The sequence below is a fragment of the Narcine bancroftii genome, chromosome 8 (genome assembly GCF_036971445.1).
Source record: "Narcine bancroftii isolate sNarBan1 chromosome 8, sNarBan1.hap1, whole genome shotgun sequence".
NCBI lineage: Eukaryota > Metazoa > Chordata > Chondrichthyes > Torpediniformes > Narcinidae > Narcine > Narcine bancroftii.
The window spans coordinates 147,219,114-147,235,921 of record NC_091476.1 but is presented as its reverse complement, the minus strand read 5'-3'; the positions used below and the strand labels follow the sequence as shown (position 1 = coordinate 147,235,921).

General features: G+C 39.5%; 1 protein-coding gene across 3 annotated transcripts in view; it reads left to right on the top strand.

Annotated features, from left to right (window-relative positions):
- Positions 1-14,984, top strand: part of kdm1a (lysine (K)-specific demethylase 1a) — a 61,763-nt gene extending 46,779 nt beyond the window's left edge. For 2 of the 3 annotated variants that reach the window (XM_069895205.1, XM_069895207.1), the window contains exons 17-21: positions 5,266-5,453; positions 5,627-5,741; positions 7,841-7,968; positions 10,319-10,465; positions 14,196-14,984. In XM_069895205.1, coding sequence (XP_069751306.1) covers positions 5,266-5,453; positions 5,627-5,741; positions 7,841-7,968; positions 10,319-10,465; positions 14,196-14,372 — 755 coding nt within the window. In that variant the 3' untranslated portion in view covers positions 14,373-14,984. The other variant, XM_069895206.1, reaches the window with a different exon arrangement.
- Positions 14,985-16,808: the final 1,824 nt, after the last annotated feature.

Here is a 16,808-nt window from a genome sequence, read left to right as displayed (position 1 = left end):
ACGGCCTGTGTATATTTAGTTATCGTCTCACTATAGTTATGGTCAGGTTTGAAATGGTGGTTTGTATTGCAAAGTTTAGGTCATGGTATAGATTTTTAAAAAAACAATTGCCCCTACGATCAATCCCAGGGGAACACCGATTCACATTGCTGTAGCCTAATAAACAGCCAATCGCTAAACTTGTCTGTTACCTAGCCAACATTGTATCCATGGCATGAAGGTTCTTTTTATTCTATGTGCTTTAACCTTGATAACGGTGTGGCATTCCATTAAAAGCCTTCTGTAAGTCACACAATAAATTAAAATGGCCCCTCATGATGGACAATGCCTGGCACTTGTGCTAATTAGGAATGCTACCCATCCAAGCTCTAATCTATGTTGGCTGCACAAAGCACTGACTGGCATCCAATAACTGTAGCCATTTTCCTTGGATCTGGCTAAAAGAGAGCTTTCTCCTTGTGTTTTTTTTGGTTTTCATTTCACCTTGATTCAAGAATCAAGGATATTGTTCTGTAAAAAAAAAAAAAACCAGAAAATGTGATATTACACAAAATTTCCTTTGACTTAAGGGAGGCAAAGATTCATATCAGACAAAATTGCCCAGTGCCCCTTACAGTCAAAGAAAAGCAAAGAAGTCCTCCCCCTCAGCCTTCAGTCCAAACTTATCAGCAACGTGAACTCCAGGTGCACACCTCGGAAGTGATCAGGAAGCCTCTAGCACCCTCTCAAATCTCACTTCCCTGTAATCTACAATTCTATGATATAAACTGTCTCAGGACAGTCTCCAGCATTCCGCAGCCGGCTGTGAGTCTCTTGACTGCAGTCACCAATTGCCCGCAGCCTGTGTGGATTCCTCACCTCAATGCACCAACAGACCACTGCGAGTTTTTCAGCCTTAGAACCCCCACAGGTCTGCTGCAAGGGATACTGTCAAGTCGGTCATCTCCTCTGCTTCTCCTCCTCAAATGGAGGGTGGTCTCCCCGTTTTATGGTGCAATGAGTCAGTCCTCTGCTTCCCCAGAGACTGTAGCCCCTCGTGGCCACTGTCTATCATAGACTCTGCCATCTTGGGCCCAGGCTCTATGGGATTTTAAAATAAACCACAATCAGCTCCTTTAATGGGCCATTTAAATTTCCTTTAGTTTTCAATATCACCTGAGCTGAAGGAACATAACTTTTTCCTCTGAAATTCACCTCTGTTATCCCTGTTCAAAGAAAAGTTATAATGAGAGCTGAAACAGAATGGTTGTGGAAGAAACCAATTGGCTAGGTTATTGGTGAGTTAGTGATGCAGGCAAACACCTTAGACAATCAATTCCATCGCAGCTAATGTTACAATATGGACTGATTAGACAGTCATTGGGATTAGTGTTCTTGCATTATGATAGATTTGTGCTAAAATTAATCTTTAAAGTTGAAATATTACAGACCGGTTTCACAGACAGGGCTTAAACCTAGTCCCCGGCTAAACTGTTTGTTTGAGTTGTCTTAACTCAAAGTGACTTGCACAGATTTATCTTTTCTGGATTAAACAAAGCTGAGTGCAAGAGGGAGGCCTAGAGCTACTCTTGGGCTAAATTGAAGCTTAAGTTAATCCTTCAAAGAAGCAGGTTTAACTTCTGCTTAGTACTGTATATGAGGAAGAATGGAGTATTTGGAATATCTAAATGAAGACCAATGTACACTACAAAGGCCAGCCAGATGAGTACTTGTGGATTGATGGGATGTTTGATTCTCATGGGAATTCAAAGTTGAGATTTATTGTCAGAGTACATACAGTGCAACTCCGATTATCTGAAATGGTTGGGACCGGGCCTATGTAGAGTAAATGTTTTCAGAGAAAAACAGCCCAGTAGCATCAGCAAATTATTTGTATCAAAATGTTTAAACTACAACAAGCAACAAGGGAAGGCTTTTTAAATATTAAAATAATGTTTAATTCTCTCCAAAAAAAAATACTGGCTGTTGCCGATCACCAAAAAGAACCCAACGTGGCCACCGATCACAGAGACCACCCATCCGTCAATGCCAATCCCCGACATGAACTCACTGCTACCACTGATCCCTGGGGAAGCTTCCTGGGTCAATGGAACACTCATTGGCGAGTCAGCGGGTTCCCGATGCTGGAGTCCTGACTCTGAGTCCTCCCTTAGGTCTACTGCACATGCACACTGGAGAAGTTGGCTGAGGGGAAGATTCGGTGTCGGCATCTATTATGCCAGGGAGGGAGGAAAGAGGATAAGAGGGGAGGGAACACCACTGAGCCTGAACTCCTGCTCAAGGTCCCCACTCCCGCTCAGGAGGCTGCTCTCCTTGATGATGCCGGGATGAGGGATTCTTCCAACTGCTTGTGGCTGGGAGATAGTGGCACGCAGTTTGAGAGGGAGAGTTGGAGAGGAAAATCAATAGGGGAAGGTAAAGAAGAAATGGAAATGAAGGGGGGAGGGAATTACCTGAAACGAGGACAATCGTCATTTTAATTTCATGTCAGGTAAATTTTTTTCAACCTGTGAGGTCAGTTTGGCTCCAAGAAAATTTTGGATAAGTGAGGATTTCTGATTTGTTTCCGATATCCTCGTTTATCCAAAATGTTTTTTAAAAATTGAATAAATGAAAAAAAAATTGGATAAATGAACATTTCAGAATCTGATTTTGGATAATCGGAGTTGTACTGTACTTGCATGACATCAGATACAACCCTGAGATTCTTTTTCCTGCAGACCAGGCAGAATTTCTGCTTATTGACAATACAAAAACTTGTTCTCAAGAAAAGATGTGTATACAAAAGAGAAATGTAAACAAACTGTTCAATACAGAGAAAGGAAGAAATATTCAGTAATCAATAAAATCCAAAAGTAAGAGTCCTTAAATGAGCCTGAGTTTGTTGTTTAGGAGTCTGATGGTGGAGGGTAGTACATGAACGTGGTGATACAAGTCTTGAGGCACCTAAACCTGATGGCAGCAGCGAGAACGAAGCATGTCCTGGATGGTATGGATCCTTGATAATTGCTGCTGCTCTCCAACGGCAGTGTTCCATGTAGATTTTTTGGATCTTTTGGACTGTGTCCACTACCTTTTGCAGGGCTTTTGGCTCAGAGGTATTGGTGCCTCCATACCAGGCTGTGATGCAGCCTGTCAGCACACTACACATCTGTAGAAGTTAGCCAAGGTTTCTTGTGTCAAACTAAATCTCTGCAATTGGAGGATAATGAGAGAATGGACTTAAGGGACCAGATAATCTGTTATGTAACTAACTTGGATATTATGTTGGCTTGAGTGGCCATGCAGCCTGCTCTTATTGAAGGATTTACTTTCTGTTGGCTCTTTATAATGCAAAGATGTAAATTCCTCACTCAGAAATGGAAAGATGTTTGTGTAAAAGACTAACACCAGTTGCTGGAGAGAATGGACTTTGAGTGGTTAAAAACTAATCTCATTTACATAACTAAGAAATGCCAAAGGATCCCAAATAGTTGGCAAATTTCTTGCCATTAATAATTGTAATATTTAAACAATATCATTTGGTAGCATGCTTTTTAATTGTTCCTGATAATTGCAAAAGACCAAATACTTTTTCACCTTCCCAGCACAAAGTGCTTCTGCAAGTAAGCCCATATGTAATGTAAACTGAGATGTGACAGTGTAATGAAGCAGCTTTGGATAATTTACTGCAGGATGAATAATGAACGCTTTTACCAATGAGTATGCACTAGAAATATGGATTACATCTGAGTTGCCTGGTCGTTCTGACTGAAGCTCAGTCAATACTTAACAGCTCATGTTTAAAACTGCAGTCGAACCTTTTAAATAATTGTCCCAAATCAAGACCAAACACTGGTTTTATATAACCCAAATTAGTTTTGCAATTTACATTCGTGTTTTAAGCAATTTGAATTCTAGATGACCTCATTTACTTTGATGGATCAATTTCCAAGATTTTATCTACTTGTATGGCATCACATAAAAATGAGAGTTGAATATCACTAGAACCAGATTGCAACATAAACTTGTCAAAGGAGAATTTAAAGAGTGCCCTTCATTATGAAACCTGACAATCTGTTCCAAAAGGGTGCACAAATGTCCTATCAGGGCTTTTGTCCGTTTACAAATCTTTTTCCAATGCACAACTGATCATTCTGGCTGGTGAATTTGATTTACCTTTTCATGAAGTGCTGCGTGATTCAGTGTTGCCTTTAGCTATTGTAGCCAACTTAGAAGTGGTGAATCTGTCAGAATGCCAAAGGCAAATTATGAAAATGCAATAACTTTGGTCAGTTAAAGCATGCAATTTCTCCGCCACAGTTCATTGCTCTTTTAATTTGTTTGCAGGTTTTTCACCTGCTTAAATTGAAGTCTTATTTGAAACTAAATAACTCTCAACAAAAATATTTTTTCTTATTTAGTACCTCCTTCAGTTTGAAATGCCAAGTTAGCTGAACTCCAGACTTGATGGAACGTTTTGATAGGTTGGTTGGCATTGTGATTTTAAAAAAAAAACATTTTCTTTAGGAAGAGAAGTCAGTGGGATTAAGATTGTCATTTTCATCTGAAATCTTTTGTGGTTTATAAAACAAATTTGTTTTATTTTGAGCATCTAGTTTACTTCCTCTTTAGGCTCATCTGTAATTGGAAGACAATGTTACTGTTACTGTTCGAAACAAAGTACACCAGTGTGACAACAATGTGGGATGTATAGTTTGACAGTTTGCTGCATAGGATAATGTGAATCACTATGCTTTTTGGCAAATTTTTTATTCCAGAATGAACTCAAACATTGCTGCCTTTATCAACTGATCTCTCTGCAACTGGACCTTTGCACAGTATCTTGTACTCTGCATGAGATGTCAAGTGGTCTGCTGTAAAACAACCTCTATCACTATTTGTAGAGCTCGTCGAAAGAACCAAAGACTTATTGATCAAAACCAAGGCTTTTATTAGCAAAAGACAGGAGCTCTTCACAGGTGGCCGACCAGTCCGGAATGATCCGACCTTGCTAGGGACACAACCCTTTAAGGCCCAGACAGTAGGCGTGGCTAAGCTCTCAGCCAATCGCTGTAAGCACAGTCTAGATACTGTAACTATATACATTGGTGATAGATCTGTACTATTTCAGTATGTGACAATACACTTGAACTTGATTTATTCTGTATCCCAGCATGTTCACAAGCAACTTCAGTGGAGTTGATTTCTGTTAATTTATTGTATAGCATTACGCATGTGTTCTTCACAATTATGTAGTGTTTTTTTTTGCTGAATATTTTATAGGATGTGAAGTCATTGCTCAGAATACTCGTTCGAACAGCCAGACATTCATTTACAAATGTGATGCAGTTTTATGTACTCTCCCCCTGGGTGTGTTGAAACAGCAGCCACCAGCTGTTCAGTTTGTACCACCCCTTCCTGAGTGGAAAACTTCTGCTATTCAGCGTATGGGCTTTGGAAACCTCAACAAGGTGAGCTAACATTAAGCTTGGTCACTTTGAATTGCAAGGCTGTTTGGAATCATTGATTTGATTGTCTTTGAAATTTTACTGTTACATTACATATTTTTGGTGGTTAATTTTGGCTTACAAGAGGATGCACACTAACTTGGAGACACATGAATATTCTCTTTTGTTCCCTGCAGGTTGTACTGTGTTTTGATCGTGTGTTCTGGGACCCCAGTGTAAATCTGTTTGGTCATGTTGGAAGTACCACTGCCAGCAGGGGAGAATTATTCCTGTTTTGGAATCTCTATAAAGGTATTTGAGCCCCAGAAATAAACTTCATGCACTGGACAAATCCCACTTTGATAGGGAAGAAAGAGTAATGAGGGGCGATGTAACTCAGAGCAGCATTCATTTATTTTTACATTGAATGAATATGGATTTCTTACTGTAAAGAAGTTTCAATTCATGAAATTATGAATTTTAAATTTTAATCCTAATTGACTCCTTAAACTACAATCAACTTAAATCGTCAGCATTTACTGGAACTGATAAAAGTGCAATGTGGTTGGATTGATCAATGTACTAAGAAGTGTTCTTGGGCTAAGGTTTGTGCGTCAGTGAGTGTATAAAATTTTATTATGCACTAAACTTGATAGAATCTGCTTTTATCTCAATTTCCTTCATGTTTAACTTTTTATGTTGGCAAACCTGCAGCTCACTTAAAGGAAATTATTGAAATACTCATGACATTTTGTTTTCTGAAGGATTCATTTTAAACACTTGTTAATATGCTTTGAGTGCTTCTAGCCAAATGCACCTTTCTTCAGTTTGATCCTTGAACTTGTGTTAGCCAGAGAGGGAAGAGGTAATAAATGTGTTCTAACCAATAGGAATATTAAAATGAAATTATTCAGAGAGAACCCTAGTTTCTTGAATTTAAATTGCAGTGGAACCTCCATTGTTACTACCTTTATAGGGGAGTTGGCTTGTTGCAGAAGTTGAATCAACCTTAAGGAAGATTGAATTAAAGACATTTTTACTTTTCCAGTACCTGGCATTTGTTGTGTACATCAAGCCAGAGTTTGGGGTTCTTGGCTAATTTTTATTGACCATCTGATATAATAATGGTAGTTTTACTGTAAGGCTATAGCTCTTTTACAGTCTTGGCTCTAGATTCTATTATTTTTAATTTTTTAATTGCTCTCCAAATGGAACACCTCAAATCTCTTCCTGCTGTAGAACCTAATCTGTATGTTGCAATTTCATTTGTGTTTTCATTAGAAGGAGGCACGGTTAATGTAGCAGTTAGCCCCAGTGACCAAGGTTAGAATCCTTCACTGTCTGTAGGGAGTTTGTATGTTATCCCCATGACTTCATGGGTTTCTTCCAGGTGCTCTGGTTTCCTCCCACTCTTCAAAAATATATGGGGGTTTGTAGGTCATTCGGGTGTAATTGGGCTCATGGCCAGAAGGGCCTATTACTGTGCTGTATATCTAAAGTTAAATTTAACCCTTTGAATTCAGTGTCCCTGTTTTTGAAGGACTACCAACAAGCACATATACTCTTTGTCTCCATTTTCCAGGACTGGTTTTATACCCAATCACCAGCTTGTTTGTATTGGTGTTTGTACTTTGGACCTATAGCCCAGTCCAGAGTATCTATTATAGAAGATTAAAAATCAAACCATTAAAATTTAAGAGCTGAAAGAAATGTATTTTCTGATGTTTAAAAACATATGGTTGTGGGCTCTAATGAATCAGATGAGCTGAATTTCTAATTTGACTCAATGCAACGATGATAATTTGTCATGAATTTAGTGCAATATTTTTCAACTGATGTAGCCTGAATACCTAATGTGTAAATTCTGCAGTTTATTCATGTGATCATGATCTATATTTAGTATATTGTGTTCATTTCTTTATAATAGAAAAATGTGCCAATGCAAACAGTGCTTTGTCTCCAAATGATTACATTGTTTTTTTGGTTATTTATGTACAGAACAGACATTACTTGGAATAAAATATTTTAAACCATTTTAAATTTTTGAATTCTGGTAAATTAGCAGTGGCTAATATCCATATTGGATTCATAGAGATCTCTAGCATGGAAGCAGGTCCTTTGGGCCAACTTGTCCATGGTAGCCAAGCTACTCTCCCTTGCCTGCATTTGGCCCATGTTCCTCTAAATCTTTCTAATCTATGTAACTGTTGAAATGTCTTTTAAATGTACATTGGTTGTATTATGTACCTGTTGATTTTTTCCCCCCTCTCCTCAGAATTATTTATGCGACTAGTTTCTAAAGAGCTAGACATCCTTTTAATCCATCATTATTGAGCTGCATAGTGGAAATGCAAATGTGGGGCCTGCTGTGAGTAACTGTGGTTACAGTTCCTTGTTTTGTCTGTTCCCAGCCCCAATCCTGTTGGCCTTGGTGGCTGGAGAAGCTGCCGGAATCATGGAGAACATCAGTGATGATGTCATTGTCGGTCGATGTCTAGCCATTTTGAAAGGAATATTTGGCAGCAGTGCAGTTCCACAGGTATGAGGTTGCTTTGATTCCTGGTATGAATGTTGTAGAATATTCTGAGGAAAATAGGAAGTAAATGAAAGGAGACGGTGATATTTGGTGATTTTAAAGTTAAATGACATTTTAAAAATAATGTTTAAAAACTCTTGACTTGCAAATTTCTTAATATATACCAGCATTTGGTTTGTTAAACAAACCTCATTATTTTTTATTTTCTCATATTTAAATCTAATAACATCGAAAAATCTTTGTATGTCAATCAAACTATTGCATACTTTGGTCCTCTTAAAAGTGCTGGAAGTATCCAGCAGGTTAGTCAACATCTGTGGATGAGAATGTTATCAATTGAGATCAATAACCTTTTGATGGAAGCGGTAAATAGTTAAACTGGAGAAAACAAGGGAAAAGATGTGTTGGTGCAAGATAAAGTCCAGAGGAGATGTAAATGTAGGCTAGTTTTCTGAAAATACGAAATGAGTACAGAAGGAATGTTGGATATCTGAAATAAAAATGCCAGATATGCTGATTTTTAAAAAAAACTGTTGAACACCTTGTTAAGCATTGAAGATCATGTGGTACAGAGTGTTCCTTGTGCTTGAGTTGGAACTCTGGAGTAGTGCAAAAGTTGAGTAACAAGAGATCAGAGTAGCTGGAAGTGACAAACATTCATGGATGCAGATTGAGTAGCCATCCAACCTGTTATTGGTTTCCCCAATATAGAGGGCACAGCTTTGAGGGGCATGGCAACTATATACAAGTTCAAAGTGCAAGTTGATTGTTACTTCACATGGATATTGCCTGCCACCCTGTTTCATGAGGAAAGCTTTCAATGTGAGGGAGAGGACAACGCAAACAAAATATTTTCACCTGTATACTGAAATGTGCTTTCTCCAACAGCATTAGTCCATCAGAATTAGCTTGTTCTAGCGCTGCACTTTATGCATGGAAAAACAAATATACAGTTTTTATTGCCAAACATTAAAGTATGACTCTGTGAGAAATTCCACCTGGACTATTGTTGTTTGGTCATTAAAATTTAATTTGCTCTTCATCTTCGTAATTAGCTTCATTTTTGATGGTAGTCCACAAACTTAAGTTTTACTGCCATTTAAGACTTGCATAGGAAGAATATGACCCATTATAATCACTGTTCATTAGAAGCTATGTAATTATAATTATTATTAAACATCAGTTACTGACTGGTGTTTTTCACATAAATATAATAATTAGTAACTTTTTGGATCATTTCACATGTCACTATTTTTTCAGTCATTTAACAGAAATGCAGGGATCCAGGAGTTCCTCAATTTTGGGTATTGCGTTTCAAGAAGTGTCCTTTGTGACCATAGAGCTCCATTTGAGACCTTTGGCTGCATGAAGGTCCTTTGATAGTATTTATATAAAAAAAAACAGAACTTATTTCTATGTGTGCCCTGGGAACCTGAACAGCAGATTAATTTGAGAATATGAAATTCTGCTTTGGTGCCCCAAACTAAGCTTTGATTTTGAGTACTTAATGCAACACAAGACCATAGTGCCACATTTCCTTTTGTGACCTTCTATCCTTCATTTCTTTAAACATTATCTCCCTTAGTATTGTGGTGAATTAACTCTATAATTTTTCTGCTTTCATCTCTGGAGTGGAGTTTCAGTGGCTAATCATTTGATGTAGATGAGCATGTGTTCCCAACTGAGTTATGGCAGTTGCTCTGTCACTGTAGAATGGTGGTTTGTTCTTATGACCCGAACCTCCTCCCTCTGCTTGCTGCTGTGCCTTCCCTCCTTTATCCACCTATTACCTCCCTTCCCCTTCACCATTCTGTTCAGGTGCCTGTTAACATTTCTCCATACCTAAATAAAGAAGTCAATCCTGAAACATTGATTATGTATCTATCTTTGCTATATAAAGTATATTGCTTGACCTGCTGAGTTTCTTCAGCATTGTGTTTTACTTCAACCAGGGTGTCTTCAGACTTTTGTGTTTTACTTTAAACATGTTGTTCTTGAATCCCTGAGCCATCAGCACCTCATACTCTTGGATATTTTTGCTGATGTCCTAGGACGACTAGACTTCCTTACCAACTTGATGCTGTTAAACGGAAGAATTGTCCTTCAATAATACACTTCAAAAAAAAAAATAAAATCACGCTTCCACTACAGAATGTGCCCACCTTCACTGTCCGGCTGCCTGCCGCCTCAGTTTGTGTGTGCATGCTGCACAGCGTTTCTCACAACTTGAGCTTTTGTCAAGAAATAGCTGAAACATAAAATCATTGAATCTTCCATCTTTCTGAGGCAGGAACTTGGTCCATCACCATCTCATTGATGTTTCGTTCTCCTCCTTGTATTTTCGTCCTTGCAGCCGAAGGAAACTGTTGTTACTCGCTGGCGAGCGGATCCTTGGGCACGTGGTTCCTACTCCTATGTGGCTGCTGGCTCTTCTGGGAATGATTATGACCTCATGGCACAACCAGTGACCCCTGGCCCCAGCATCCCAGGTGCTCCCCAGGTAAATATCTGAGCATTAGACTTTCACTGTTCTGCATTGAATGAGGGGGGGAAAAAATTAGCCCTTTGATCACTATGAATGGTTTGTCCATTCTATTGTAGCTTAATTAATTGCAAAGTCTTGTATAAGTCATGCTTGCTAACAATATAAATGTCAGTAATTGCCATGGGAGGGGGATTGAATGACCCAATTTTAAATTTTAATTTATTTAAAAAATTTAGACATGCAGCATGGTAACAGGCCCTTTCAACCAAAAAATCTGTGCTGCCCAATTACACCCAACTGACCCTCAGTCCCAGTATGTTTTCAAGGGTGGGAAGAAACTGGAGGAAACCCACGTAGATTGGGGTGGAGGGGGGGAAGAATTTTACAAACTCCTTACAAACCCTAACCGTGCTGCCCCACGGTTTCTCCAATAAAACTGAAGGCACCCTAGAAACCATTTCTTTCCCTAAGTTGTAACTGAACAGCGTATCTGGTCAGTCACTGACGACAGTGGAGCACGTTAACCAGAACTATTATGCCTGGATTGCATTTTTTTTTATTTAATTTTTTATTTTTCACACCATAAATCACATTAACCATGATACACACTTTTTCATTTTTACACATATACAGTGCCATTTTCTCCCCCCCCCTCCCTCCTCCCATCCCACCCTCCCTACCTCCCCCCTCCCGTCCATTTAAGGTATGGATTGCATTCTTGACGTTCATATGCAGTTTTTATTCCAGTATGCAGTTAGCAACACTGAGTGTGTGTGTGTGTTTTTTTTTTAAATGTTCCCACTCTCCTGAAGTTGATTTGAGAGTAAATGCAATTCATTTCTTGAAAATGGGAAGTGTTTTGGTAACTTTTGGTGTTATTTTAAATTTAGGCATACAGCACGGTAACAGCCCTTTTGGCCCACGAGCCATGCTGCCCAATTACACCCAATTGACCAACAACAACCCCCAGGACATTTTGAATGGTGAGAGGAAACCAGAGCCCCCGGGGAAAACGCACACAGGCACGGGGAGAACGTACAAACTCCTTACAGAAAAAACAGGATTCGAACTCTGGACCCGATCATTGGCGCTGTAACAGTGTTGCGCTAACCATGTCACTTTGAGTTATCTACTTAAGTTGCTGCCAAATGTGTGTCTTTAATTTGTTATGAGTATGTTCTTCAAATTGTGGTGACCAATTGTGTGCAAGTACCACAAGAGACTGCAGATGCCAGAATCTGGAGCAGAATACTGAGGTGTTGAAGGAATTCCAGCCCTGTTCCTTCTCGATGGTCCTGGGGATGCTTCCTTTCCAATTACTTGCCTCCATAGACACAGCCTAATCCACCAAGTTCCTCCACCAGCTCCTTTTTATTGCCTCAGTTCTTGCATCGTGGATTGTGCGGAAATGAAAGCACCTTGCCTTGTGGCCTACTTTGTTTCACTTTGATAAATGGGACGGTGACGTGCAACTGAGTCCTTATTAACAGGATGAGGCATTTGAAGGGGAAGCAACAGAGAGATAGTGTTAAAATATGTAGATGCTGTGAATGTAGTTCACACAAAATGCTGGAGAAATTCAGCAAGTCGCGCAGTGTTCTTTATCTTCTCCGGCATTGTGTTTCACTTCAATCTCTGCGTCGCGTCTGCAGGCTTGTGTTTTACTTTAGTCAGCAATATGCTGCCATGCTGTCCAACTGACTATGCTGTGGCTCTGAGCAGTGGAATTATTACATCTGGAATGTTTGGATATCAACCAATCTTTGTGAGCTTAACCTAGGGTATAGTATCTTCAACACAGAAGGGGAGTGTTAATTTATTGTACCTGTGCCTCCAGAGTTCTGCAATGACTCAATGCTCTGTTCCTTCTCCGTGGTCCTGAGAACTCGATTATTTGCTTTCTTTTGAAAGGCATTCTTAAAACTGTTGGGAATCACCATCTTATGTACTGTACTCCTATCTCTATAACTTCATCGTCCTCTTCGTTATTTCTGTCAATTAGTTGAAGTCTGTGTATCTTGCCACTAACTCCTCTGCCAGTGGAAACCGTTTTCTCTCCATGTGCTTTTACTGGTAAAGGTTAGTATAGAACTTAAATCTTCCTTTAATCTTCACTCATTTATAACAGGATGCTAATTGCTCTAATCTGTCCATATAACTGGACCCTTTATTCTTTCTAGTATATCTTCACTCCATCTTCCACAGAAGTGTGCATAGTTAGCATGTCTATTACAGCGCTAGCAACCCGGGTTTGAATCTGGCGCTGTCTGTAAGGAGTTTGTACGTTCTCTCCATGGGTTTTTCCCAGATTCTCCGGTTTCCTCCCACCCTCCAAAAATGTTTGGAGGTTTGTTGGTTAATTTGGGTGAAATTGGGCAGCACAGATTTAAATTGCCAGAATTGGCTTCTACCATATAAAAATAAAACATTCTGGCCAAGGCTTCAATCAGTGATTAGTAAACTTTTTTTTATTTGTTTATTGCTATCCAATAACCCAATAGCATGAAACTTCTAAAATGAAAGGAATTGTACAATGAACATTGCTCCAATTAGATTTTACCAAGTTACAGTAAAATAAATTGTTATGTGTGCTATCCAGGTAAGTCAACCTATACATAGTACAACAGAGTTATGCAAAAATGCAGAGCACAGTTTTGTGGAGAAAAGTTTGGTTAAAACAATGAAAGGGTGGGATTTATGAGACAGATTTTTTTAATCTTGAGAGGTCTGTTCAAGAGTCTGGTAACAGTAGGAAAGAAACTGTCCTGGAAATTGAAGGAATTATTTGCAAACTCCTTATGTTGGACAGAAGTGGGAAAATGAGAATATGACAGATGGGTCCTTTAATACTTTGGCAGCTTTCCAGAGGGAGTGGGAAGTGCTGACGGAGTTGATGGAGGGAGGATTGATTTGTATAATGGTCTGAGCTGTGGTGAGAACTCTGCATGTTTCTGGACAGCGCAGTTCTAGTAGTATCAAGCTGTGATGATCCAAGTAAGATGAACAATTTTTATAATTATACCATAGAAATTTGCTAAGTATGTAGTGCAAATTCATCAATTTTGTGACCCTATTATCTAGTTAACACTTTTTATCAACACCCTACAAGTCTCTCAATAGGATGGACAGCCAGAACCTTTTGCTGGGGCAAGAGTAGCAAATACCAGAGGACATCTGTTCAAGGTGAGGGGAGAAGTCGGGGGTAAATTTTCACTAAGTGTAGTGCTTGGAATTCATTGCTGGGGTGATGGTGGAGGCTGGCACAATAAGGACTTTTAAGACTCGTAGATAGGCACATGGAGGAAAGAAAAATAAAGGATTATGGCTGTGAGGTAGGGAAGATTTAGTTTAAGTAGGTTGGTATTGGTTGGCACAACATCATGGGCTGAAGGTCCTGTGCTGTTCTATGTTCTATATGTTCATTTTTAGAATTTTGTTCATGCCCATTAAAATTTCACCATTATTACTGTTGTTGTGAGGAAGACAGGGGTCAAGTGGTTTTGGTTGAGTTCCTGGGGAAAAAACATGACAGATGGTCTATTATGGGGATAAATTTGAATTTTCCAACTCTTCTTCAAGAAAGAGCTCGGGCCCGAAATGTCGGTAATATATATTTACCTCCTATGAATGCTGCGAGACTGGCTGTGTTCCTTTAGCATTTCTGTGTGTTTTTAGCACTTAATGGAAGCTATTGGTGGTTTATTTGTGGAACAGATCTAACACTTTTTCCCCCCACCCATTCCAGCCTGTTCCTCGCCTATTCTTCGCTGGGGAGCACACCATCCGCAACTATCCTGCAACAGTTCATGGTGCTTTATTGAGTGGACTGAGGGAAGCCGGTCGAATTGCTGATCAGTTTCTGGGCGCAATGTACACTCTTCCTCGACAAACTACGCCCACTCAGCCGCCCAGTAGCATGTAACTTTTAAAAGGGAAGGAATTGTATCATGAACTTTGTCCCAATTAGATTTTAGCTGGAAAAAAAAGGCTACTGCAGCGTTATAGTAAACCTGCTGTCGACTTGATGCACTGGTTTCGATTATTCTCCTCCACATTTACTGCCAAGTGTTTGAGGCACCAAGATCATGAGACTGAGCCAAATGGAGCTGCATACTCTAGGAAGTGGGAGCACTTCTGACCAAATTGCAACTCAATTTAATGCCTTGGGTATTCTGTAGCATTAACTGCTGTGCAAATGCATCAGAAATGTTGTCTGTGAGAGCAAGTGCGTGAGTGATTGTGCTATTGTTAGCGGTTTTTTTTCCCCAGCCATATTAGTATGAGCTTTAGGATATTTTGAGGTTGTATGTTCACAAACTACTTTGATGTGATCGTCAGTTTTATTCATTAAATTGGCATTTCATTTATTACATTGTCATTGTAAACACTAGGGCTGTTAATGGAGTAAAATGGCTCTATCAGAATTTGCTCCAATTGTACCATTTATAATGTTTACATTGCATAATATTTAACTGAGGTTTTTTTGGACCATTTTTGCTGTAATGAATTTCAGTAAATATATTTCCTAATTATTCCTTGGGCTTCTATTCATTCTGAAGTATTCAAGATACCATGTATTATGTCTGTCATGAGTATTTTTTCTAAAATATTTCTGAATTAAATAAAATATTACTTGGGGTGTGTTGAAAATACCTAACCGATGGTTCTGCATATCCATCGTCATTTAGGTCCAATTCCAACCAATGTCTGACTTAACATTGCTCTGAGCAGTACAGTAACATGTCACAGCTGAGTTTGGTGGAAGTCTTCAATCACATCCCAAGGAAGAATAAGCTAAGCTCCAGTGACATGTTCACTCTCCAATTTTATTACCAATTTCAATAGTAGCTTAATTTATACTGTTTAATGGACCAGGATTGTTTTTTTTTCTTTCTCATCTTTCAACAATGCAGTACCACTGTACTCTGAATCTGTTTTATATCAACAAATCTAGGGGTAATGGACTGGCCCAGCAAGTAGAACAGTCTCACAGCTCTAGTGATTCAAGCCTGTCCTCAAGTACTGCCAGTGTGAAGTTCACAAGTTCTTGGGCATCCAGCGGTATGTGGGTTAGTATGTTCATTGGCCATTCTAAATCACCCCAAGTGTACAGGTGAGTTCAGAATTTTGGGGCGTTGATGGGAATGTGAGGGGACTGATAATGGGTGTGTGGTGCTATGCACAGACAGTGGGCTAAAAGGCTCATTCTGTGCTGCACGACTGACTTTAAATGCTCATAGATTGAGTTTCACACCAGTTACAGTTCAATCCACTTTAAACTGCTTGTGGATGTACTATGGATATAGAATTTGCTGAATCTTATTGGAAGCCTGTTTTTACCTAATGTTCTCATCAAATTTATGCTGATTCAGTCTCTCCTAGTAACACACTGCTTCATTACCTCTGCTATGTGGTTAAAAACACAAATGCTGGAGGAATTCAGCTGGTCTTGCAGTGTCAATAGGAGGTAAAGATATACTACTTGTGTTTTGGGCCTGAGGCCTTTCTCAAGGTAATATATATTTACCTTCTTTGGATGCTGCAAGACCTGCTGAGCTCCATTATTTCTGTGGTTTTACTACAATCACAGCGCCTGCAACTTTTGTGTTTCACTCCTCTGCAGTGTGGAACTTGTTTATTTCAGAGATGTGAACTACTTCAGCAAATCCTTGTTGACTGGTTCTATGGAAATTTTAGTTTGGCTTTTACAGCCTAGCAACAAAGTATTTTTAGTGTATGGCCAGCTCTGCAGCTGAAGAACACACAGGTGGCAGGCTCCTGGTGACTTGAGGTGAGGAACTTGCGCAAGCTGCGGGCAACTGCAATCAAGGGATTCACACCAGGCTGTGAACTGGCTGAAGGAGTACCAGGATGTGAGATGTGGAGGGTGCTGGAGGCTTCCTGATCACGTCAGAGGTTTGCATCTGGAGCTTGGGTTGCTAATGGTTTGGACGGAAGGCTGCAAGAGCATGAGTCAAACCCATGGACATTCAGTAACTCTGGGGGACTCTCTTTTGCTTCTTTCTCTAACTGCTGGGCAATTTCTGTTGATAGTGAATCTTTGCCTTACAGTAGACTAAAAGCAGCTTCGTGGACTATCACGTTTTCTGTTTTCTTACATCTTCAATAGTACAAAATTCAGAGGTGAATTTGCACACACCAAGTTTCCACAAATAGTAACGTGTTAAAGATCAATAGCTCTTGGTGATACCCGTCAAGAGAGAAATATTGGTCACTAATCGTTCCACTGCATTTTGTATGTCTCCAGACAGGCAGACAAGGGTGAAGCTAGAAAAGTTGTTCCAGCTGTGCAACCTTTCATCAGATATGTGTGTGGCATTTATTTTGTGAAGGAAGT